Genomic DNA, 26,901 nt, shown 5'->3' with positions numbered 1-26,901 from the left:
CCTGTGGAGGATCTCTCAATGTCCCTTCCCTGCAGCCTTCCTGCTCCTACCCCACCCAGCTTCCTTGCCAGGATGGGCACTGCCCATTATGATATCACCTGGCTCAGCCCCATCCCCTCGGAATTGAGGAGACCTAATTCTCTCCCTATTCCAGTCCCTTCCTGCCTTGAACCCCTCAAAATATCAAATTTCCCAGAGTTCGGAGGGCTTCTGGGACCTTCTAGGCCAGACTTCTCACTGTTGGAGAGAGGCAGGGGTTCTGAGGCTCACTCACTCAGGATCACACAGCTGGTAATAAGTGGAGATAGAGGGACACTGTGCACCCAGGCAGTCAAATTTTCTCCTCTCCCCCATCCACCTGCCCCTGGCCCACACCCCAGGTAGGGAGCTGAGTCTGGTTTGTTTGATGCTTTTAATATCATTATTTGTGTTACACGATACACAACCAAGGATGATGGTCAATACTGCGATGGAAATGTTAAAAAAAAATATTATACACGGCTCATGTCTTCCACACACCTTTCTTAAAATAAATTAGTGAGCACGGAGAAACCTGGCTGGGTGGCAGCCACAGCCAAGGGTGGGGGGAGTGTTAAGGCAGTATCTACAAGGGGCAGGGGGGCAGGGGGCACACTAAGGCCTTGGCACCTCCCTTTCAACTCCTAGACAGGGAAGGGGGGAACCTTGCACTCTCCTTGGGCACAGAAGCTGCTGGCTGCCAGCTTCCTATCTCTACCCACTGTGTATGTACTGCCTCAGTCTGAAGCCCTTGCTTGCTAATGAACTAGTATGTCCTGTAGGGAGGGAGGTTTTCCTGGCTCTCAGGGCCACACACATTGAATAATGGGCCAGAATCCCATAATAAGTCAGCAGCAAAGACAGCAGTCTAAAAAGAGGTACCCATGTTCAAAAGGGTGAGTCAAGGAGCCCAGGGGGTGGGGGTGGTAGTATGAGGTCTAGCTCTGGAGCCCAGGTGATAGGTGGTGGGGATGCTATGCAGGGTGGGAGAGAGGGACTCAGATGGGAGCCGTGGTGGGCCTTGGGGCCCTTGCAGATGTATTCTCTGACTTGCCTCCCTTTGGCATTTCTCATTAATTAGGATCTCTGCACTACAGGAGGTAAAGGTGAAGAAGGTCTGGAGGTGTGGGGAGTGGAAAGCTATACTCCAACACTTAGGAGTGAGAAAGCTTCTGGGTGTGGTGTAGGGAGAGGTGCTTCCCTTCCTAAGTCAGAAGCCTCACTCCTTCCTCTCACAACTCCCACTTCCAGCCCCCACCTCCTAGGACTGGGTTCAGAGAGCAGTATGAGTGGTATCTGTGACAGTGAATACACCAGCATGTATGAGGTGTCAGCATGGAGGACTGGGGAAGTTCAGACTTTGGCCCTGTGGGAGGAGGCTGGTGGGGCATGGGCCTAGCTGTCTGAGCTCTCTGTACTTTCAGTTTTTGTCACACAGGGGCAGGTTTATACTGTCTAGCCAGGGGAGAGCTGAATTTACCTCCTCCTTGAGTTGCATCCTCAGCTTTCCTGTCCCCAGACCAGCAACAATAGCAGAAGCTATATACATATTCTCTCAGTCACACAGTGCAGCTCCCTGAAGTAGACATCTTCACACACACACTCACAGACACACGCCTCTTTTCCAACAGGTCCATGTATATTTCTCCTGTCTGCACAGATGCAGACACCTCAAGGAGCCCCCTAGGTGCGCTCAAAGATAGAGATCTCTTCATAACCCTCTGCAGAAGTTCTTATGAAGAAATTCCTTCAGGTATGAATAATGGACCTTATGAATAAAGTCAGTTGTTCTTTATTTTCCAGTTGGGAAACTGAAGGCCTGGAAAAGCCCAAGGATTACTGAAGAGCACAGGAAGAGACTGCCATGCTGGGCCCTCAGTCCACTGCACTGCTGAGCAGCCTCTTATGCGGTAAACAGACCACAGCCTATCTCTAGCCTATCTCTATCATGGACAACATGTTGACCTCAGGAATAAATGCCTGAACAGTCAGGTCCAACACAGAGATGTAGACACATGCCACACACACACACACACACACACACACACACACACACACACACACACACACAGTCTGCAAGCACTCCCTACCACATGCATGCAGCCATTCAGTGCACCGTGTTCTATTAGGCTTGCTCTTGAAGAGCTTTCCAGAAGCCAACCTCCTGGACCTTGGGCTAGGGTGAGGTGGGAATATGGGGCACTAGAGGCAAGCTTTATCTCTTGCTTCCAGCCTGGAACCAATAAACAGAAGCATTGGGGGTGGCGAGATGGGGGCAGAGAGACACATACATGGGTTAGAAGCCAGTGAGAACAGCTCATACCATCCTAAACCCTAGCTTCTCTCTAAAGCCCCATCTTGTCCTCCCCAACCCCCAGAACTAAAGGAAGCAGGGGAGCGACAAATGGAGGAAGAAGGCAGTGATCTAATGGAGGGATAATATTCCTTTGGGCAGCTTTGCCAGGCTTCCCATCTGGAGGTGGGGGGAAAACACAAACAGGTATATGAGCTGGCAGGGGGCATGTGGAGTGGGCCCTGAGGTGTTGAGACCTGCCCCACTACCTTGGGCCTTTCCTCCTCCAAACCCCCTTCCTTCTTTGCCAGGCTGGGGGCTGGGGGAGTCACGGCTTCATTGGCTGGGGCCCCTGGGCTTTGTGATCCCTTTCCCCAGCTACTTTAACTGGGAAGTTGGCCTCTTTGACTGCAGCTTTGGGGAGGGGTGGCAGGATGCCTGGGTGTGGTCCTCCCCAAGAAACTGAACAGTGCCCACCCTTCCTCAGCCCCCGGGGTGGAAAGAGACCCGGTTTTGGTTTCTCCGGCTCCATGAACACACAGAGGTACACGTCCTACCATAGGAGGAAGCAATGACTGTTACGAGGTTGGCGGCTGTAGGGGGCGAGGGGCTGGGGGCAGGTGGACGAGCTGGGGAGGGGTCGCCTCCGCCTGCGTCCAACCGGCCAAGTCGGCCCCGCCCCGTGCGCCGCGGCGGCCCCGCCCGCTACTGAATGTGGCAGGCGGTGGAGGACGTGGCCTGGCAGCACATGCAGGTGGGGTTCACGGACTTGGGAGGGATGAGATCTAGGTCCTCGTCGTCGGGGATCTCGTCTAACCGGTAGCCGTCCTTCAGCAGCTGGATGTTCAAATCTTGGTTGATCTGCTGTAGGCAAAGGGGAGGGAGGTCAGATTCGAGTCGGGAAGGAGTCACCCTGGGCTGGGGCCACCACCGCAACTCCAAGGCACCGGGTCAACCCCGAGCCGACCTGTCAACCCCACTTCAGTCCAGGTCTATTTCAAACTCAGACCTGGCTCCGGTCTCACTTCCTCCCGGGCACATCTTCCTGAGGCCTGGCCCTGTACAGACTCCTGCCCATTCCAAGGTCAATTTCTCACCTCCACCCTTGCTTCACTTCGGGGTTCACCCCGAAATCAGGTCCTCTCCTGTAAGGTGTCGCCTGCATTTCACACCTGTTTTATTTGCGAACCCTGCTTCAATAGGTGCTCGCTGCGGGGTAAGGCGAGCGATTTCCCCAATGCTCTCCCAGCCTAAGCCCCGCCTCAAGCGAAGCTCCGCCCCGCCGGGCTCCGCCCAGCGCTGCTTCCGCGCCTCCGGTGAGCCCCAGCCTTGGTAGTTGAGCTCCCGACGTCTGGGGCGGCAAGGGGTGGAGCCTCACCTCAGCAGAGGAGTAGCCAGAGGAGGAGTATCTGGACATGTCAAAGTCATCATCGCTGGCCATCGAGAAAAGAGGGCAGAGAGGAAGTGATTCAGGGGAATTAAGTGGAAAATTCCCTGTACCTCTGCCACACACGGCTCAAAGAAACCCAGATAAACAGAATGACTTAAATAATCTGTGCTTGCTATGCAAATGCAAGTTTGCAGAGACAGATTCACTACCTCCACCTTGCAAATGAAATGCCTTCTTGAATGTCTTCTAGATAAAAACCTATTGCTGTCACCTTCTCCCTGCTTCCCTTCTTTCCCAGGTTCGAACACTCAAAGTCTAGGGTTAGCCAGGTGTTTCCCTGGAATACGGTTCTTCCTTGACGGGGGGTGGGCATCAGGAATCCTGTCCTGATTTCTAGAGGTATCAGGGTCCACTACGGAGTGGTGTGGACAGCAGCAAACTGTGTTGGTCCCCTTTCCTCTCTCTACCCACTAACTTCCTTTAAAAAAATCCACTCCCTTGAGAAATTCACCCTTGGAGAGCTCCTGGCTGAGGAACACCCCACTTTTAGGAGCACACCAGGTGTGACCTGTACACCCTACTTATAGCCTGCACAGGTTCACATGACTTGCCCAGCTGCCCCGAGGCCCCATACACACCTGTCTGTGTCGAGAGCCACTAGTGGTTTCTCATCTGGGCTCTGGTCAAGCGAGGAGTAGCCTTTATTAGGGACGACCAGCCTGAATGAAGAATTTGGGGAGTTGGAATGCCAACTGGAGCATACAAACCTGGCAGAGGACTGGACTGGGTCCTGCCCCAATATTTTCCTTCCTCCCTCCCTCTGTCCTCCCCTTGGGTCCCCCTGAAGAAGGAGGGAAGGGGGAGGCTGGGGACCAACAGTGATAGATGCTGGCTGGTGGGGTCCTGGTGGGGCAGAGAGAACATCTACCTCGTCCGGGCCATGACATTGTTCTTCTTGGGCTGCTGGTTGACAGGGCTACCCATGCTGCCATTCTTCAGGGAACCCTTTCGGGCCAGCTCCCGCTGCTTCTCTGCAGGAGAACATGGGAAAGAAGCTGTGTCCTGTCCCAGAGCCTTCATGCTTTGCTGCTTGGGGCAGCATGGGCTGGGCCTTTCTTGTGAACCCTTTTACTTCTTTATGAGGCAGGGATCCCATGGGACTCCAAGCACCTCCTGTTCAATGGAATGCATTTGGCCCTGAACAACTTGAGACAGATAATGGGGGACAAAAGGAGGAGGTTGACCCTTGCTTTATGGAAACCACAGTTTCCATGTGGGGCAGTCAGTCAAGCAAAGGCTAGAGAGGAAGAGATGAACACAGAAGGTTGAAGTAGTCAGTGGGACCTTCCTTTGGGTGGTGCTGTACACTGGAGAGAGGAGGACACTCTAGGAAGGAGGGACAGTGCACAAAAATGAATTTAAAATGAACATAACTGTGGGTGTGAATGGAATGGAGGGGTGAAGAGGGAAAGAGTTGAGGATGGGAAAGAAGCCATTTATTCAGTTACATATTCACTCAACAAACAATAGAGTCATCAACTATGTCTCAAGTGGTTACAAACTCAGAGCACAAAGACCTTGAATGTCAGACTGAGGCATTTGGGATTAATGCAGATGAAAAAAAAGAAATCGCTGATGGTTGCAGAGTGGGAGAGGTAGAAAGGGGTCATGGGTAAGGCAGAGGGCAGGAGGTTGGAGGAACTCATTTGTTACCTAAGTGATCCACCTGACCCCTGCCTATCTTGGAGCTCTCCAAGGGTCCAGAGCCTACCATGCTCATCCAGATAGACATCTGGTGATTCACTGCTTAGTACATAAGTTACTACCAGTGCTGCCTGAACAGGGAGGAGGCTCAACTACTCTTTTTGATTCATGTCAAGTAAAGCCCAGATCTAGGAAAAGTATCTGTTCTATGAAAGAAACACTGGGAGAAAATTGTCTCATAAAAAAGGCAGAGTGTATGGATCGGAAGGGTCGTCATGGCTACTGGGACTTACTCAAAATGTCCTCTGATCTCCATGCCTTTGAAGCTCTCTTCTCTACTCTCTGATCCTTTCTTTGCCTAGACTCATCTGACTCCAGCTTTTTCCAGCCTCTTTCCAGCAGGCATCAGCTGTCGTTACCACATCAAGCCTCTAGGGGGTGCAATTTGCCTTAAAGTTCCCGTAATGATCATCTTCAGAGCAAGTCAGACAAGTTGTGAATTTTCATGAGCTTTCATGGTAATGTAATGGTGAAGGAAATAAAACGGTTATTTTAGAAGCATGCTGTTTGTTTGAAATCGTGAAAAAAATGCAAATAATAAACTGAGGAGGCCTAAACTACAGACTACTATGCAACCATTTAAAAGAATGAAGGTGTTTTCTGTAGGAACTTGGAGACATAATGTAGGGGGAAGGGAATAAGCTTCACAATGTGTATAGTGGGATACACTTGTGCTAAAGTCCAAAATAAAACTGCAAAGACTCGGATTATCTACCTCAACGGAAGATAATGAGATGGAGAGAGTAGAGAACTTACATGTGCTTAAAATGAGTTTATTGTATTAAAACAACAAACAACAAAACTGGCTGTACTTTGAGTTGAATGTCCTAGGAAGATGAACAATCCCATTGAAAGAATTACTCTCCTTTTTAAAAAATCAACCTGAGGGGCTCTCTGCATGTGGTCTAGGAGGAGAGAAGCAAGGCTTTAAACAATTTGACTAAAAGAACATGGCTCTGTGTAAAGGAATTCTGACAGCTATGGAGGGAGAGCTTTTCCAAGACATGGGAAGGGGTTCAGTCCTAACCGAGGAAGGGCCCAGTTCTGGTGGGCAGCTAGAGCCGGAAGAGAAAGATGGCGGGGATGACAGGAGTTCTAAGGACAGGATGGCCTGTATTTGATTGTATCTCTTCCCTGTGTGTGCATGTTATAATTTTTCTTCAGGAAACCAAATTTTTGTGGAAGTTTATTATCTATTGGTTCAGTGAGATTTTGGTCCATGAAAGGAAAGAAGCAGTGTTCAGCAGAGAGAGGCAAGAATGCAGCTGAAGGAGCTGTGGGAGTCAGATGACTTCAAGGCAACCAGCTGGGTAGTAAGTGGACATCAGAGAGGACATGAAGTACACCCCCAAGAGAAAGATGATGAGCTACCTGGAAAGTTAGGGGAGGTTCTGGGATTCACAAAGTAAAGGGTAACCTTCTCAAAGAGAAGTCATCTAGGCCCTGAGATCTTGAGGTTGGACTAGGAAGATGGGTTTGGCTTCTGGGCTTTGGAATCCTCATCTCTTTCTGTTCCTCAGACATAGCAACTGCTATCCCATCTTTCAGAGGCAGCTTTCTCCTGGCTAACACACTAGCACTTCCAAGTCCTCTCTTGAGGTTCCATCCTGCAGGCATCCCCTGGAATACTTGGAGCCTTTCTTGGCCTCTGAGATCTCTCTTAGAGTTAGTTTCAAGATTCTTCAGAGAGCTGTAACTGCCCTCTTTGTCTTATAGGAGATAAAGTGCCCAGTAGTGCCAATGTCTTGGTGACTTCAGTGTTGGAATCATCTAGCCTGAGTTACTTTACTTGTGGCACCTAGCTGAAAACCCAGCCCAAGAGCACCTTGTTCACTCCCCACATCTCTCTCACCACCCAGACACACTCACCCAACTTCACTTGGAGCGGGGATGGTTTGTAATTCATGGCTACTGACTCACCCTCCCGGGCATCACAGTCTCCATCTGAGATAGAGGCGGCGGCTGGGTCCTATAGAGAGAAAAAAGAGGGACAGAGTTGTTAGCAAGTGATCCCAGGGGTTGCCCTAAGCCCCGAAGCAAGCCTCCTCATCTGCCCTCAGAGGTTCTGGGACCATTTGCCTCCAGGAGCAGGCCAGGCATCCAGGGAGAGAGGGGCAGATTCAGTAGAAGAGCCAAAGATCTATGTCCCACTCACATCCAACCAGAGTCCTGTGTGATCTAGGCTCTTACAAATAGCTGATAAAACTCCTGTAAGCCCACAGGACCGCTCTTCAAATTCTTATACTAGCTACCTTGTTCCTCAGGCTTGTCTGTCTGTGTGTTCAGAAAAGCTCTAAGTCCCTTTGAACTTAAGTGTGGATAAGATCAGAGCAAATGCTCACTGAGACAGGCCTTCTCCTTCTAGTTCCCAGTGCTAGACAGGTCCCTTTGCATGGTCCAGAGAACCTACTAGTCAAGCCAGGCAAGATTACAAATCTCCAGCCACTGACAAAAAAGTCTAATGAAGAGTTCTGAAGTTCTCAGATGAGCCCTGAGGAGTGTCTTCTGGGAGAACCTGTGAGGCTGGCTGGGTATGGTAGGTGAGAAGATAAATATGACAAATTAGTAGGTGACTGCTTAGTTTTGTGTCACCCGAGAGCAAAGCACTTGCTGCTACTGATAACAAGGGAGGTAGGGAAGCACACATTCTTGGGGTGCAATCTCTTCAATCTCCTTTGCCAGACCCCTCATTAGCCTCTACCTCTGGGGTGAACCCTGTACTGCCTAAAGTCCTTAGCTAGCCTTGCTGACTCTCCAAAAGAACCCCCTCTGCACGAGATCCAGAGCCCTGGCCCACCCCTGTCTTGGGTGGAAGAGGCTGCAGCCATTTACATTCTGAGAAGATGATGACCATTCTCAACTTCTTTTTTGAGGGGCAGAATAAAGATTTTTCATCACTTTAAGCAGTACTTGCATATGGTAAACAAAATACATGTTAGATGCTACTGTTCTACAATCATTTCACTGTTATAGGTAACATATGAGTTTTGTTGTAATTCTTTTCCTGGAACATACATAGATGCTATTTATTATGTACATGTGTGTGTGCGTGCCTGAGTGAGTTTATGTACACCTTGTGCATGGCCCATGGGGCCAGAGGGCATCAGATTCCCTGGAGCTGGAATTACAGGCACTTGTCAGTCCCCTGATGGAGCCCACGTCCTCTGCAAGGGCAGTAAGTATTCTTAAGCACTGAGCAATCTCTCTAATCCTCAATATGTTTTCATAATTGTCAGATTTTGGAGGTGGAGGGTGATGAGCTTGATTCTTAGTATGACCAACTCTTTAAAAATTTTTTTTTGCTTAATTTAAAAAACTTTTATGTGTATGCATGTATTTTGTGAATCCATGTTGTACAATGCCTGGGGAGGACAGAAGAGGGTGTCAGATCATCTGGAACTGGAGTTACAGATGGTTGTTAGCTGCCATGTGGGTACTGGGATTCGAACCTGGGTCTTCTGCAAGAACAGCCAGTGTTCTTAACTGCTGAGCCATCTCTCCAGCCCCCAAGGATGACCAACTCCCTTTTTTTGAGACAGGGTCTCCCTGTAGCCCCAGATGACCTGGAACTCACTATGTAGACCAGGCTGGCCTTGAAATCACAGAGATCTGCCTGCCTCTGCCTCCTAAGTGCTGGGATTAAAGGTGTGTGTTACCATGCCTGGCTTTGGATGACCAACTCAATACAAGTATGCTATCCTTCAAATTTTCATTTTAACCAGGGACTACAGAATGATCAGCCTAAGGTATGAGGACTTCATACCATGTGCTTGTTCTGTCTTTGAAGATTGGGCAGGTAGAATATTCCAGGACTGGGCCCAGTGTCAGGCCCAGGGATCTGTGTAGCTGCTGGTGACCTATACAAAATGAGGAAGTAGGATCTAGTAAGATGGCTCAGTGGTTAAAGTGCTTGCTGGGCAAGTGTGAGGACCCAAGTTTGAATTCCCAGGACTCATGTAAAACTGGGCTCATGTGTACCTATAATCCTAGAGTTCCTACAGCAAGATGGGAGGCAGAGACAGGAGAATCATGGAACTTTATGGGTCAGATGGCCTGTGAACAACAAAGAGACTCTGCCTTAAATAAGGTGCAAGACAAAGACTGACACTGAGGTTGTTCTCCGACCTTCACTTGTGCACCATGGCACATGTGCACCTATACTCACACAAATGTGTGCACACATACACATGCATCACACACAAACAGACACAAAATCAAAATAATGTGTCAAGAGACATAAACATGTGCTTGTCACTAAGGAAAAAGGGGGAAGTCTTAGGTGTTTGGGAGGGAAGTCCAGATGCTGCCTGTGTTCTTGGATGGGTTGTGTTGCCACAGTGGCTCACAGGTCTCTGAGGGCAGAACCTGGGCCTACTTCTCTGTCTCAATCCCCACCCCTTATCCATGGCTTAGAGGGAAGGGTGACACACGCTCTGCAGGGAAAGGTAGGGTGCAGCAGTGTCTCCCTGCATCTTAAGCAAATTCCAATGCTGCAGACCCTCTCAATTCTTCATTCTCCTGGGCTCAACAGAGCTCCTTGGGAGACTCCTTTCAGGCTGCACCTTGGGGACGCTGGCCTGCAGTGGCTCTTATATGCTTCTCTGAGGCCCAAATGTCTTCTCAGTTGCTACTTACAAGGGAGGAAGAGCCCTGATGGCTGGACTCCTGCATTCCTCTTAGGCCACAGGGTGAGCGCACCCCCCAGGCAGTCAGAAAGGCTTTCAAATGGAAAGTGCTGTAAACATGCGCTAGGACCTTGCCAGTGAAGCCCTGGTAAATTTCCAGGCATCTCCGTCACATTCCTTTCCTCTTTCTGCAGCGTTCACTACCTGTGACACATGTCACATCCATTTGGAAATGGCTTTCTCCAGGATACTATACTCCCATGGCTCATCTTTGCCTCTGACCATCATCTAATTGTCCCTTTGCAGTTTTCTTGTCTATGGCAGGGTCCCCTTGGCAGGGTCCCACCATCAGGCCTCCATTCTCTCCTTGAGGGACCTTGATGTCCCCTGAAGTCTGGAATGATATATACATATTTTTTTTTTGGTCTTTTTGAGACAGGGACTCCCTGTAGCCCCAGTTGGCCTGGAATTCAATATGTAGACCAGGCTGGCCTCAAACTCACAGAGATCCACCTGCCTCTGCTGCCTGAGTGCTGGGATCAAAGGAGTACGAAACTACACCTGGCTAGAGGCTGATTTTAAAACACACAAACCATTAGGCACTTGGAGTTAACTGAGAAGGATCTCAGTGCCTGTGAGTTCATAGGTTTCTTTGAAGTTGGAGGTCTTGACAACACTGGAGGCAGAATGCACAGGAAGCACAGGCCTGGGATGAGGGTTGGGAAGCTGTTGAGCAACTCTGATCACAGTGACCCCTCTGCTATGGCCCTCAAAGGAAGTTCCTGGAGGTACCTGATTATGAGTGAAATCAGAGGATCAAAGCCCTAGGCTGAGAGGCTCCATGCCAAGCCCCTACTCAGTGGCTCCTTCATCACTGTCCATGGTAGAAGGCCATCCAAGTGGCACAACTACAAAGGTGTCTGGAGCTGCACTGCTGCACTACCTTGGGCTTTCTGTATGTCTTTCCTGAGAAATGTAGCCAATGCGCCATAACCATCACATGGAGGTATAATTGGGGAGATTAAATGTAAAATATTCATGAACAGAAGTACCAGGACTCAGGCAGAAGGAAGCGTCTGGCTCCAAGAATCAGGGAGAATTTAAAATGCCCCCCAAGGACTTCCGACCAGTGTTAGCTATATCCGGGAACTAGAGTGGGGATTAACAAGATTATTAATAAACACAGCAGAGACAAGCATTGAAATGCATCCCTAACAGCAACCCGTTTCTACAACCATTCGAACAAATCCTCCAAAGACTGTGGAGATGAGTCACAGCCTGGGCACACTATTATTAGGACGGGATACACAGGCTAATGGCCAGCACAAAACCAAGGTACACTATTGCTAGGATGGGATACATAAGCTAATGGCCAGCACAAAACCAACATAGCTAGAGGAGAGTAAAAGTGCCAGAAGAATCCTTAGAGTTAGTCTGGTCCAGTAATTTTCTTTCAACTGTATTCCCTCAACCCTGTGGCTTGGGTGGGGCTGAGTGTAAGTGGGACGTGTGTGTGTGAGAGAGTAGTATGGGGGTCTGACTTTGCTTCAACCAAGGTGATGCACCTTCATTTCACCTATCAGTCATTTTGTAAGATTTTAGTTAGAAAAATGGCTTTATTTCTTTACCAAAACCAAACAAAACAACGCTCAGACTGGAGAGATGGCTCAGCGATTAAGAGCACTGGCTGTTCTTGCAGAGGGTTTAATTCCCAGCACCCATATGGTGGCTAACAACCGTCCATAGCTCCAGTTCTAGGGGATCTGGTGCCTTCTTCTGACCTCCTCAGGCATTGCATGACAAGGGCACACTTACATACATGCAGGCAATGTGCTCATATACATAAAATAAAAATAATAATTTAAAAAATCCATTGATAAAATTCAATCTAGTCTTTTAAAAAATATTTACTGCCGGGCATGGCAGCGCATGCCTTTAATCCCAGCATTTGGGAGGCAGAGGCAGGTGGATCTTTGTGAGTTCGAGGCCAGCCTGGTCTACATAATGAGTTCTAGGACAGCTGGTGCTACAAGGAGACCCTGTCTCAAAAAGACAAAAAAAAAAAGTCTTAAAATTAGGGTTTATTTTATGTGTATGAGTGTATTGCTTGCATGTATGTGAGTGCACCCGTGTCGTGTAATGCCACAGAGGTCAGAAGAGGGCTTCAGATACCCGTGGAACTGGAGTTAAGGATGGTTTGTAGCTGCCATGTGGGTGCTGGGAATTGAACTCGGGTCCTCGGCAAGAGCAGTCAGTGCTCTTAACTGCTGAGCTATCTCTCCAGCCCCTCAATCTAGTCTTTTAAAAATATTTTATAATTTTTTATTTTATGTGAATGAATATTGTTTGCATGTAGGTAGATGCACCTGTGTCATGCAATGCCTGTGGAGGTCAGAAGAGGGAGTCAGATTCTTCTGGAACTGGAGTCATGAACAGTTGCTAGCTGCCATATGGGTGCTGGGACTCAAACCTGGGTGCTCTGCAAGAGTAGCCAGTGCTCTTAACTGCTGAGCCATCTCTCCAGTTCCAATCTAGCCTTTAATATATTTTATGGAAAGTAAAGAAAACAATTATAGCCTTTAATCACAGCACTCGGGAGGCAGAGGCAGGCGGATCTCTGTGAGTTCAAGGCCAGCCTGGTCTACATAGTGAGTTCCAGGACAGCTAGAGCTACAGGGAGACCCTGTCTCAAAAAGACCAAACAAACAAACAAACAAACAAACAAAAAACCCAATTATAGTGAGATCCTGAGTACTTATAACCAGCTTTAACAATGAACGTATCACCCTTCCCCCATCCCCCTGTATATGTGTGTGTGTGTGTGTGTGTGTGTGTGTGTGTGTAAGGGAGTGTACTTGCCCATGCATATGCATAGAGACCAGAGATCCATGCTGAATGTCTGATTCTATTGCTCGCCACTTTATTTGGGGTCTTTCATTGAACCTAGAGCTCTCCAATTAGGCTGAGCTGACTAGTTAGCAAGCACCAGAAATCTGCTTGTCTGTGCCCACTACTCTCCCACCAGCACTGGGGTTACAGGTGCATGTTGCCATGTCCAACTTCTAAATGGGTGCTAGGGATCCAAACTCAGGTCCTTATGCTTGCTCAGTAAGCACTTTACCCACTGAGCTATCTCCCCAGCCCACATCAATTATTTCTATTTAAAAATAATGAAAGCTGGGGCTGGAGAGATGACTCAGTGGTTAAATGTGCTTGCTGCTCTTCCAAGAGGACCTGAACCAGTTCCCACCACCCACATCAGGCAGCTCACAGCCACCTGTAACTCCAGCTCCAGGGGATCAGATGTCTTCTGGCCTCCACAAACACACAGACACAGATATGCATATACATTAATAAAAAAATAAAATAAGGAAATATGGCCCCTGAGAGGAAAGGATGGATTCAGTGACCTTTCAGACCATGTAAAGAAGGTGATAAGAAAAGACAGCATGACTGGGACTTGGACCTAGAAACAGGCCCTCCGGGAGACTGCTCTGTTCTTGTGGGCCCAGGCAATCAGCCTGTGTTAACCTCTCCCTTGTCTCCCTGCCCCAGGACTGTACTAACTCATGATGGTCTTTATCTGGCTGGCCTTCTTGTTGTAGCTGGGGTAGTACAGCAGATACAAAGGTAGCCTGGGACCTGAGAGACATGTGGATGAGCAGGATAGACTTGAGTGAGCTAAAAGGGGGACCAAAGGAATGAAATCAGTCTGTAAGGCCCATGGGCTGTAATAGGGAAAGGTCTGGAGAAGTAACAGGAGGAAACGGTTTCCTGAACTACAATCAGGACTTTACAGTCTATTCTGCCAGGACTCTGGTTGGGAAACAAAAAAGACTTGTAAAATTTTATAGTTCCTAGGCAGAGCTATGAGCCTCTGATTCTCACAAGTACCTAGCAGACATTGTGACAACCTCCCAAAGATTCAAGCTATACCTCTCCTCCACTGGGAAAAGCCATATGGCTTGGGTGGTATGGCCTTACTTTCAGGGCTAAGGGGCTATCTGATGAAGACAACCCACCCAATTCCACCATCCTTGCCAGGATTATTATGAAGAGGATTAGAGTTAGAAGCACAGACTATAGGGCCAGCAAGATGGCTCAGTGGGCAAAATTGCTTGCTACACAATTCTGACAACCTAATTCTTGGAACTTACAATGGAAGGAAAGGACTGACTTTTGAAAGCTATCTTCTGACCCCGACAGGCATGCTGTAGCATACATGTGCCCAGCTTGCCCTCCCATTTGCCAGATGCATAGAACAAGACTGAAGCCTGAGTTCCTGGGCTCAGATCCAAGATCTCCCATTTACTAGGTGTGTGATTTGGTTTCCTTATCTATAAATTGGAATGAATATTAATACTTATGCCAAAGATTATGAGGATTTAGTGCTTACTATAGTAACTGCTGAGCACTATATCTGCATTAACTATAAAGTTATTTGTGAGGATTATATCAAAATGGACAGTATGCTCTATGAGTGTTCTGCAGCCCACAGCTGCAGCTTTGGTATCACATAGGTCAAGGGGTGGCTTATATGTGGAAGCATTCTGTTTCCTTCCTTCCTTCCTTCCTTCCTTCCTTCCTTCCTTCCTTCTTTCTTTCTTTCTTTCTCTCTCTCTTTCTTTCTTTTTTTGGTGTTCTGAGACAGGGTCTCCCTGTAGCCCCAGCTAGCCTGGAACTCACTATGAAGACAAGGTTGCCCTCGATCTCACAGAGATCCTCCCGCCTCTGATTCCTGAATGTTGGAATTAAAGGTGTACATCACCACATCCAGCTTCTGTGTCCTTTCTTGCCTCTCTCCACCATGCTATATTTATCTAACACTTGTCTAGTTCTCATAGAGATAAACAGAAAATAGGCCCATCTTCAAGGAACTCCCAATAATTATCAAATGAGCCATAAAAACTACAGGGAACAATACAAAAGGAAAAATGGAAATAATCTCAAAATATCAGCTTGGACAGTTTAAGAGGCAGGAGGAAGGACATTTAAAGAACATTTACAAAGGCTCAGCTGGGCTTGGTGGCACATGCCTTTAATCCAAGGAACAGTCAGCATTTTGCTATAGTTGAAGCCTAGAAGGCAGGAAATGAAGTTGTTGGGCTCAGATCACAGTGGAAGATGGACCTCAATTTCAATTTTTTTCCTCAGATGATGAGGAGACAATTAAACTTTAAGCATAAGAGTAACATGAACATATGAAATGAAGGACCCACAAGTATCCATGTGGAAGACAGATGGGAAGGGAATGAGGTAAAGGTAAGTTAGAAACAGCACCAGGAAGGTACATCAGGAACCTAAGCCAAGCAGAGGTAGACGACAGACAGACAGATGTGTATCCTGGGGACAAAGTGTATGAGGAAGAATCTATACACTTCAGTTTCCTCTCTGTAGTAACTAGGAAAGAAATATCAGTTTCTCAGAAAATGCAGAAGACACAGCTATACTGCAGGTGTGTGTGTGTGTGTGTGTGTGTGCGTGTGTGACCAGATTAGTTCATTTGGAGGTATGTTGAGTTCAGAAGTGTCTTTTAGAAAACAGAGGATATCATTAGTCAGTAGGATTTAAGATTTGAGAATCTGGGAAAAAGGTGTGAGCTGGTCATGAGAAGGGAGAAGATAACCCTTTGTAGAGAGAAGGGGCAGAGTGGAAAAGATAAGAATCAAGGATGAAGCCCTGAGGAACATCCAGTCTGGAAAGAGAAGAAGAGACTGGTAGGTGCAGTAGAATGAGATATCAGAACAGAATAAGGAAGTCAGAGTTTCAAGGTGGAATAAATCAAGTGCCAAACAGAACACCTGGGTCCATAAGATAAAGATAAAATTTATAAATAAGGAAGTTGGGGGCTGGAGAGATGGCTCAGCAGTTAAAAGCACTGGCTGCTCTTGTAGAAGACCCAGGTTCAGTTCCAAGCACCCACATGGTGGTTAACAACCATCCATAAGTCTAGTTCCTGGGTATCTGACATGCTCTTCTGGCCTCTGTGGGCACTGTATGCGTGGATGCGCTCACGTACATGCAGGCAAAATACTATGTACACAATAAAATGAATAGATGAAAAAAATGAAGTTAAAAGTAATAAGGAAGTTATAGGTGGCCTCTGAACAGTTTTACTTGAAGGGTAGGAACAGAGCTCGGGCTACAGGGGGTTTAGGAGGGAAGTCAAGGCAGTGAAGAGAAGTTGTTTTTTAAGGACTTGCACTGAAAAAGGAAGAAACAAGAATGGGTGACAACCAGAGGGAACCCGAAAGTTGTAGGATTTCTTCAGAGCTGGGGGACATATGGCCACTGTCCTATACTAAAGGAAAAGAGACTAGGTATAAAAGGAGATATTTGACAGAGCATAGTCTTTGAGGGGTCTAGAGTGGACAGAATCAGAACCCTGGATGAGAGGAAGGAAACTTTTTACTGAAAGGACAAGAAGGTAAGAATGCAAGAGATTTAAGTAATTTGGAGGCAGAAAAGTCAGTGGAAAGTTAAGGAAATTCATTCCAGAGGCCTTGTCAGGCAAAGGAAGGGAGTACTGAGGAGTTGGAGAGGAGAGGGACACTTGAAGGCTAGTCAGAGTGGAAGATCATACTGGCTGGTATTGCCATCTTTCACCAATGGCAATTCAGTCACAGTGTTGAAAGGTGCTCTCCGTGGTGCTGATCAGACCTGCCTATGTTTTGTGAATTGAGCATGGTTGATTCAGGTAGAGGAAGTATTCAATTTTAGTATCCTCACAGGAGAAGACAGAGCCTGTCCTCACTTCCAAGGACCAATTCTCAGGAAGATGGAAACTGAAATAGATTTTAGTGAAGTATGGATAAGCAAGGTATACAGAGCAACATTATCTAACCTTTGTTCCCAGAGCACTTGCTAATTGTTCTCCAGTTTTAGAGGAAATTGAGGAAGGAAGTTCTGAGTTGGAGAATGCTAAATGGCTGCCTCTGGAATCTAATCATGTCTTCTCCCTGGGTGAAATCAGGAAGCAAGAGTCAGGAAACACAATGCAGATAAGAAAACAGAAAATCGGGCTGGAGAGATGGCTCAGTGGTTAAATTTCCTGTTCTTCCAAAGAACCTGGGTTCAATTCCCAGCACCCACATGGTAACTAACAACTGTTTGAAACTCCAGTTCCAGGGGACCCGACGCCCTCTTCTGACCACAACAGGTTTTGCACGACACAGGTTGCACTTACATACATGCAAGCAATACACACACACAAAATAAAATAACAAATACATTTTTTTGGTCTTTTTGAGACAGGGTCTCCCCATAGCCCCAGCTGTCCTGGAACTCACTATGTAGACTAGGCTGGCCTTGAACTCACAGAGATCCACCTACCTCTGCCTCCCAAGTGCTCGGACTACAGGTGTGTGCCACCACACCCGGCTAATAAAATATTTTTTAAAAGAAGAAAATAGAAAATCAGGGGAGACCTCAGATTCAGGCCACCCTCTGATAGGCAGGTATAGCAAGACAGGGCATCAATTGCCAGTTCTGTTCTTGTCACAGTTTGTCCAGAGAGCAGCTCAAAAACTACCTGTGATTTTGGCATTTTTGTTCAGGTCTGCACCTCTCCTCCCAAACAAGCCTTGGCAGTGGGTCAAACTAAGAATGTTAAGATATATTTAGGAGGAAGAGCTAATAAATGCACCCTAACTTCACCTAGTTCCTACAGCTGGGAAGAAACCCTACCTCTTATCTGACACTATTCAGTAGTGCCTAGCATTAGTTAAACAACTCCTACTTCCTTGAAAATTCCATTCATTCAGCCTTTAAGGAACTTCCTCCATTTATGACCATATACCATCATGAGAACTCCAGTATGACCTGAAGTTACATCTCCACACATTGATCTTTCCCTTGGTCCCACAGTTGGGCAGCTCCTGCTTTTGTTCCCCATTTCCCTGTCTCCAGAGCTAGGCAACCAGCCGGGACTTCTCTCCTTTTGGGATATATGAAGGTTGTTAGGGATCTCACTTATAGGACAGGACAAAGACTTTTCATAGGATAAGGAGTCTGGGGAAGATCTGGATGGCAATTAGTGAAATAAAAGGAACTTACAAAGGGCTCTTACAAAGAAGGGAAGGACAGAAAAGCTGAAGGTTTGTGTATCCTGGATTTGGGAGAGAGGGCAGAGAATCCTGCCTTGCCCAGGGAAGCTCTTCTTATTGGTCTAAATCTTCCCACTCTCCTGAGTTTTTTTTGCTAGCAGAATAGCTAACTCAAATAAGGTCAACATGCTGTCCACTCTCTGTTCAGTTCTGGACTACATGCTGGCAGGAGAATGCAGAGGAAATCAGTCTTTCTTATACGTACCTCTGCAGAGTACTTGGGGGTGAGATGAATCACATGCATGTACAAGTAGGAAGGATTCACATGCTAGAACTGGAGTCTGGGAACTGAGGCTGGTCATGTAAGTATTTTTTTCTGAGACAGGATTTTGTTAGGTATGTCTGGGTAGCCCAGGTTGGCGTCCAACTTACCACAATCTTTCTGCTTCAGTCTCTCAAGTGCTGACATGGCAAGCCTGTGCCACCATGCCCAGTGTCTCTTTCAATTGCTCAATTCACTACCAAACAAAAGCACCAGTAAATCTTAGTACCTTTACAATATTTTAAAACATAGTTATTTTATTTGTGGGAGGAGTAGGGTGTGTGGAGGTCAGAAAACGGCTTGCAGGAAAACATAAGGAACTTCTACCATGTGGGTCTTGGGGATTGAACTCAGGTCGTTAAGTTTGGTGGCAAGTACATTTACCCATTGAGCCATCTCTGAGGCCCCAAGCCTAGGTATCTATGATGTCTGTCACTGGGAGAACCAGAATGGAGGAGGGTGCTGCTGATCCCAATTCTAATACAACTGCAATCACAGCAAGTCTAAGGCATTTTCCTCATTAAAGAAAACTACCTTTTAGTTCCACCACCTTGAGACAACCTCTGTTACAGATTCTACTGTATTAGTCTTTGGTGCATACTACAGCTAGTAGTACTCTGGGATTTCTCTTCTCTGGGAACTGGCATGGTGCCTGCCTTTGTGACATGGGGTGTCTATGAAACCATGGTGTTTCTAAGTGGTCCCACCCCTCGACATATGCTTAGACCAGGCAGAACCAACCAGTCTCCCTCAGAATTAGGAAGTTAGGCTAACAGAAATGTAAAAATTAAGAGTGTAGAGCTCTTCCCAGCAGAGAAAGTCTGTGGTCAGGGAGACAAGAGTAAAGTTAATGTTCAGGAGAGATAGAATGATCCCTAGGCTTAGAACTCTGGTTCTAGGACACCACATAAAAAGAAAGGCATGGTGGCTCACACTGGGAAGTAGAGATAAGAGGATCCCAGGGTTTCTCTGGCCAATTTAGCCATTCAGTGAGCTTCAGATTCAGTGAGGGACCCTGTCTCAAAAAATAAGGTGAAGAATGATAGAAGATAACTGACAGCAATCTCTGGCCTCCACATCCATGTACCTGGACATGCACACATGCATGCACACATACACCACACACACAAGTTAGTATCAGAACATAATTACCCCTCCATACTCTTTTTTTTTGAGACAGGGTCTTCCAATAGCCCCAGCTGGCCTGAAACTCACTATGTGGACCAGGCTGGCCACAAACTCACAGAGATCCACCTGCCTCTGCCTCCTGGCATGCTGAGATTAAAGGTATGTGCCACCATGTCCAGCTCAGCTCTCCATACTCTTAAATAGTGAATGTAACTATCAATTTAATGGCTGCAAAATACCCACAGAGAAAGATACAATAACTCTGTAATCCTTCAGGTTGACATTCAGGCTGTTTGCAATTTTTCACTATTGCAAATGATGTTACACTGAAATCCATCTAGAATCACTTCATAAAGTAGAATGACAAAGTCAAAATGCATGAATGTTTATATATATATCCATATATATATATCCAACTGTTTCCCTAAAGGATTGTTCCAATTTATAATGTCCCCAGTCATGACTGAGAATGTGGTTGGTTTTTAATATTTTATTTCACACTGTGTGCCAGGGAATTCCAGACTATCACAGCTAATCCATCATCTTCTGAGGGAGCTCATTTTCCTACTTCCTTCTAGGGAATCTTCTTTCAAAGAATAGACTTTCCCCTGGGAATCACCTGGCAGACAAAATTTCCTGACTTGAGGCCACCAATGAAGAACAAAAAGAGAGATGTTTGTCACACTGAGGCTGGTGAAGGCTCTGAGTGGAACACCAGTACTGCCTGGTAGCTGGCCACCATACTTAGCATGCTTACTTGGGTCCCTGCCTGTGCCAGCACATCAGCTATAGGAACCATGACTGAAATCTCAGAGCCATGAGGTAAACCTCACATGGTGTTTCCCTTGTTTTCAGACTTGGGTCGGGAGAACTAAGAAAAATGACTTGGAAGTTATCCAAGCTCATGTGGCAGTTCCTACTTAAGGTAAAAAAAATTCTTTTGGATTTATTTTCATTTTATGTGTATGAGTGTTATGTCTGCATGTGTGTAAGTACATCCATGTCATGCAGTACCTGTGGAGGACAGAAGAGGGCATCAGATTCCCTGGAACTGGAGTTGTGGATGGTTGTTAGCCATCACATAGGTGCTGGGATTTGAACCTGGGTCTTCTGCAAGAACAGCCAGTGCTCTCAATCACTGAGCCATCTCTCCAGTGTGCCCCCCAGGATTTAAAAAGAAAAAAAAATATTACTTTTGTGTGTGTGTGTGTGTGTTTGTATAATGTGGAGGTGCATGTGCACCAGTGGAGGTCAGAGGACAACTTTGTGGAGTTGGTTCTCTCCTTCCAACTTTATGTGGATTCTGAGGATTGAACTTAGGTCATCAGATTTATGCAGCAAGTGTCTGTACCCACTGAGCCATCTCACTGGCCACATTCTTCTATTCTTTTTTTTTTTCCTTCTTTTTTTAGACAGAGTCTCACATAGCCCAGTCTTCAAACTCAATATGCAGCTGAGAATGGCTTTGAACTTCTGGTGTACCTGCTTTCACCTCCCAAGCACTTGAATTACAAGCATGCACCATCATGTTCTAGTCTTTTACTTAACAGTTTCCAGAAATAGCTATTTGGTGGAAGATATGAAGCTGGAAATGAGATTTGTTTTTGAAGTGTTAAGTCTGGGGGCAGTGGTTTCTTTTTGGTTGCATTTTTGTGTGCTATACGTGTGTGTGTGTGTGTGTGTGTGTGTACATGTGTATGCATGCATGTGGAGGCCAGAGGTTGACATCAAGTGCCTTCCTCATGTGCTTACCATCTTATATATTAAAGTAAGGTCTTTCAGGCCCAGAGCTAACCCATTTGGCTAGTCTAGCTAGTCAGTGTGCTCTGGGGTTTTCCTGTCTCTGCTTCCCAATTGTTGAGATTATAGGCTTGTTTGGCATTTATGTGGGGCCTGGTGATCCAAGCTCCAGACCTCATGCTTGCACAGCAAGCACTTTACTAGTTATCTCCTTAGCCTTCCAGTGTGCTTTAAAGATTTAGAACTCTGTCCTTCATTATTAGTGTGCTGGTTAGTTTTTGTCAACTTGGCAGAAACCTAGATATACTTGGGAAGTAATCTCAGTTGAGAAATTGCCTCCCTCAGATGGGTCTGTGGCCATGCCTGTGTGGCATTTTCTTAATTGCTAATTGATTTAAGAGAAGCCCAACCCTGGGGCTTCACTGATGTAGGCAGTGGGACTGGGCTGTATAAGTAGCTGAGAGACTAGGGAGATGACTCAACAGTTAAGAACACTGGCTGCTCTTGCAGAGGATTCAGGTTCAGTTCCCAGTACCTACATGGCAGCTAACAGCCCATCCATAACTTCAGTTCCAAGGGATGCAACACCCTCGTCTGACCTCCACAGGCATTGCACACACGGGTGCACTTACATATATGCAGGCAATACACTCATACACATAAAATAAAAATAATAAAAAAGTGTTTTAAATAAAGGTAGCTGAGCAAGCCAGTGGAACCAAACAGGATAGCAACATTCCTCCATGGTCTCTGCTTCAGTTCCTGCCTCCAGGTTCCTTTCTTGGTGATGGACCTGTAAGCTAAATAAGCTTTTTCCTCCTAAAGTTGCTTTTGGTTGGTGTTTTATCACAGCAACAGAAAATAAACTAGAACTGTTAGGGTGTGCTTATTCCAGATTGACTCTCTATTACTTAATTTTCTTTAAACAAAAAAATTATGGCCAGGCATGGTGGCGGATGCCTCTGTCCCAGCACTCAGGAGGCAGAGGCAGGCGGATCTCTGTGAGTTCGAAGCCAGACTGGTCTACATAGCAAGTTCCAGATCTGCTGGGACTACAGGGAAACCCTGTCTCAAAAAGACAATAAATAAATAAACAAACAAGCAAATAAACAGCTGCCATGTGAGTTCTGGGAACTGAACCCGGGTCCTTTGTAAGAGCAGTCAGTGTTCTTAACCACTGAGCCATCTCTCCAGCCCCTATGCTAATTAATTTTGATTCCCATTGTAGTGTAGCCATTTTCTCCAGGTTGGATATAACCATCACCATTTTGAAGAAGAGCAGCTATGATGACCCTCACAAGACTTGGAGAAATGGGGTCTCCTCTCATGGAGGGAGGAGGGAGAGTTATGAGGCTCACTAGACCCTCACTCTTCCCAATGATCCCTCCTCAAGATTCCAATCAACACTCTATGAGGGAAACAACTGATTGGGGTGGAATTCTTCAGCAGTGAAGCTGCCTGGGAAGTCACCCATGCTCTTGTAAGGAACTCTAATAAACTTGCTGGTTCACCAAATCTGACCTTCTTTGGTATGTCAGTGCCCTCTCTACTGGAGTGAGTAGACATTTCTTTATGTCTCTCCAGGAAAAATTATACAACATGCACTATAAACCTGTGACCAAGGAGCACTTGTTTGGAAGATGGGACAAATGCTTAACCTCAGTGGCTGTAGTTTGGGGGAAGCCAGAGTATAAAGGCCAGCGGGTAATAGTCAGAAGCTGAGATGCCTTGGTCTGTTCCAGGAGGCCTGGCTTGGCTTAGCCCTGATCCTCATGCCCACACTCATGTTGAAGTTCATGCCTTTTCCTTGGACCAGCTAGAGACACAGGTCTTTCCTTAAGTATTCTTGTGATCTACATGGTCTTTGCCCCATTTAGAGAAAGAAGTGGAGGTATAAAACTCTTTAGAAATAGATCAACAATGTAAAATGGTAAAACTTATGTATATTTAACCACAATACAACAATGAAAAAAAATCAGCATGATGTAGGCAAGAGAAGCTGGTGCTGGTGGGTGGTGAAGAGGAAGCAGTATCTCCTCTTTTTTAAAATTCAAGTTCAGTTGACACAGACTTTTGGGGATGAAACTTTTCATAGGTGAGAAGAAACAATTCTAAGCTCAAAGGACAGAAGACTTGGGATTTGTAGATGAGTGTCTGGGGGGGTCTTCTACTTGGGGTATCCCTTAGGCAGGGCCTGAGGGAAAGCGGGGACCAGAAGTTCAATGTACCAGAGCCATAGGGAACAAAGTTCCATTATCTTTCCATTCCTTCCAGGATGTGGATTCTGGTTGTTTATGGTGGGAAAAGACATATTTAGGAGAGATACTGCCCAGAAAGCATTATGTTGCCTATGGGGAGGGGCCTTGAAATTAGTCATAGCCAGGTGGCAGCAAGCTAAAGCAAAAGAAATGCCAGCAGACACTGATATTGCCTAGGCCCAAACCACCGGAGATCCTCATCTGGAACTTGGACCCAAATCTCACTTCAGGGGAATTTTTTCCTTCCTTCCTTCCTTCCTTCCTTCCTTCCTTCCTTCCTTCCCTCCCTCCCTCCCTTTCTCCCTCCCTCTCTTTTTCTTTCCTCTTCCTCCTCCTCCTCCTCCTCCTCCTCTTCTACACACTAACTTGGCCTTGAACTCCTGGCAATCCTCCTGCCTCAGCCTCCTGAGTGCTAGGATTATAGGCATGTGCTGCATCATGCTCAGCTTGATAAGGTTCAGTTACTTAAGGAGCTGAGCCTGGTCTGTACTGGTTAATGAATCCTGGGGCTCTGACTTCCCAGGAATAAAAGTAATAGTCTGGCAGAATCTATGGGATGCCTGCCCAGTGCAGCCACCTCTGACCTCTCTCCAGCAGCAATGGAAGAATAAGGAGCTACTTGTCTGCAATGGACAATAAATTTGGAAGGATGATATATCTTCTCCTTCTGTGGCACCTCTCAACCCTGCTCTTGCTTTCCTTTATGGCCTATTCTAACTTTCTAACCTTCAGGTTACAATTGCCTGCCAGGCACACTTTTTAACTCATGTCTCTTTTTTTGTCATCCCTCATCTCAATAATTAGTGAACTCATCACTTGTTTAAAAATTTTATATTGGGGCTGGGCTTGGTGGCACACGCCTTTAATCCCAACATTTGGGAGGCAGAGGTAGGTGGATATTTGTGAGTTCAAGGCCAGCCTGATCTAGATAGTGAGGTCCAGGCCAGCTGGTCTGTTCCTAGCACTCACATAGCAGCTAACAACCATCTATAACTCCAGTTCCAGGGGATCCAATGCCCTCCATGGGCATTGCATGCACATGGTGCACTTACATGCAGATAAAACATTCACACACATAAAATAAAAATAAATAAAATCTAAAAAAAGAAGCTTATATTTACTGAATAATAGCAAAGGATAGGGTACAATGTCTACTAGGGAGGCAAAACTAACCCTTGTTATTATTTTAAAAATAATACAAGTATAAAGGTGTGGTGGCACACACCTTTAGTCCCAGCAGAGGCTGAGGCAGGCAGTGAGTTCAAGGTCAGTCTGAGTTCCAGGCCATCTGGGACTACAGGAAGACCCTGTCTCAAAAAGACCAAAAGAAAAAAAAAAGGTATGTCAACAGGTACAGACAGCTTTATTAGCTGTGAGGGTAGTAATCACCTCTTCCCTCTGGGATGGGGGTCGTGCCTTCCCAGAATCCCAGAAGGTTGGGTATGCCTTCTTGAGTGGTGTCAGCCTCCTCCCTGAGGAAGTAGGGATTCCAGTTCTGATAAGGAACCAGATCTTCAAGAAGGCTGATAAGAAACCAGATGTTGGGCTGGAGAGATGCTCTCCCAGAGGACCCAGGCTTATTTCCCAGTATCCACATACCAGCTCTGAACCGTCCTTAAACTCCAGTTCTAGTGGAATTCTATGTCCTCTTCTACCATATACCGCATGACACGGTGCACTCACACACATGAAGGCAATACACTCATACACATTTAAAAAAAGAAAGAAACCAGATGTCTTTTGCTGGGGGCCATGTGTTCTGAAATAGAGGTATCTCCCTCCTGGAGTAGGGAGAGGCAGGGAGGGCAGATGGTCAGTTCCTTCAGCCACTTATTAGGCTGACTTTCCTTCATACCAGCCCCTGAAGACAAAAAGAAAGGAGCAGGGCATGCTAAAAAAGAATTTCATTGCATGTATATAAGTGAATCACTTGCATGTCTGGTGTCCATAAAGTCCAGAAGAGGGTGTCAGATCCCCTGGAACTGGAGTATGGGCCACCTTGTGGGGACTGGGACCTGAACCCAGGTCCTCTGGAGAATAACAAGTGCTCTTAACCATCGAGCCATCTCTCCAACCCCCTATGCCTTGGTTTTTGCCAAGACTTTATATTGATTCAGTTCTTTCAAGGACTCTTTTCTCTCTTGTTCCCTTCCTCTTCTGCTATTCTGTTTTTGGTGGTGCTGGCAATAAAACTAAGGCCCTTGAACATGCTAGGTAAGCATTCTACCACATATATTTCCCCACCAAGAAGGCTTTAAAAGTGGGGTGATGACAGGCATACAATCAGACTTTAAGGCAGAGGAGGGAACACGAGAGCCAGGCATGGTGACATACAACTGCTGTCTTAGCACTTGGGAGGTAGAGGCAGGAGGATCTGGAGTTTAAGGTCATCCTTGTCTACATAACAAGTTCAAGGTACTATATGAGATCCAATCTGGATAAAAAAAAATTGGAGGGGTTCATGATAGGCAAGAATGTGTGAAGGTGGTGGGGAGTGACATGGTGGGTACTTGGTATCTTTCCCAAGGGCTAGGATTCTACATCTATCAACCCATCCATTCATCCATCCATCCATCCGTCTGTCCGTCCATCTACCTATCATCTACCTATCTACCTACCTATAATCTGTTATCTATCTACCTATTTATCTATCTATCTATCTATCTATCTATCTATCATCTATCTATCATATACCTATTATCTATCTGCCTATATCTATATCCATTCATCCATCCATCCATCCATCCATCCATCCATCCATCCATCCAGTGTGTGAGTGTATTGTCTGCATGTATGTAAGTGTACCCATGTCTTGCAGTGCCCAAGGAGGTCAGAAAAGGACGTCGGATTCCCTGGAACTGGAGTTACAGATAGTTGTTAGCTGCCATATTGGTGCTGGGAATTGAACTTGGTTCCTCTGCAAGAGCAGCCAGTGCTCTTAACTGCTAAGTCATCTCTCCAGCCTCTATGGGTGACTTTTTTTCAAAGGCAAAAGGGATTCAGAGTCCTAAGAATGCTTAAAATAGTGGCTCTCCTGAAACAAACCCATTTTGCTTCCAATTGAGCCCAGGGCTGCTAATCATTCTTAAAAGGTCTGCTGAGAGTATTAGGGAGGCCAAAGCTGAAGGCCCTATGGAAGTTTAGGGCCACCTTGGGCTGAAGAATGTCACAGAAGGGAAAGAGAAGGTTAATTCTACAAAGGCTCATCATCCCCTTTGATAATCAGCTTCCTGTTACTCTAACAAAATACCAGAGGCAATTAACCTATGAAGAGAAAAGGTTTATTTTAGCTCAAGATTTTATAGGTTCCAGCTCATA

General features: G+C 46.4%; 1 protein-coding gene across 7 annotated transcripts in view; it reads right to left on the bottom strand.

Annotated features, from left to right (window-relative positions):
- Nucleotides 1-397: 397 nt before the first annotated feature.
- Fam219a (family with sequence similarity 219 member A) overlaps nt 398-26,901 on the bottom strand; it is a 65,244-nt gene continuing 38,740 nt past the window's right edge. For 2 of the 7 annotated variants that reach the window (XM_029568011.1, XM_008842446.2), the window contains exons 2-6: nt 7,335-7,434; nt 4,630-4,732; nt 4,340-4,420; nt 3,690-3,744; nt 398-3,172 (exon numbers count right to left, since the gene is read on the bottom strand). In XM_029568011.1, coding sequence (XP_029423871.1) covers nt 3,017-3,172; nt 3,690-3,744; nt 4,340-4,420; nt 4,630-4,732; nt 7,335-7,434 — 495 coding nt within the window. In that variant the 3' untranslated portion in view covers nt 398-3,016. Of the gene's footprint in view, nt 3,176-3,689; nt 3,745-4,339; nt 4,421-4,629; nt 4,733-7,334; nt 7,435-26,901 lie in introns of all 7 variants that reach the window. The other 5 variants (XM_008842444.2, XM_029568010.1, XM_029568012.1 and 2 more) reach the window with 3 other exon arrangements.

The sequence above is a fragment of the Nannospalax galili genome, unplaced genomic scaffold (genome assembly GCF_000622305.1).
Source record: "Nannospalax galili isolate Female #2095 unplaced genomic scaffold, S.galili_v1.0 scaffold341, whole genome shotgun sequence".
NCBI lineage: Eukaryota > Metazoa > Chordata > Mammalia > Rodentia > Spalacidae > Nannospalax > Nannospalax galili.
This window is presented reverse-complemented; position numbering and strand designations above follow the sequence as displayed.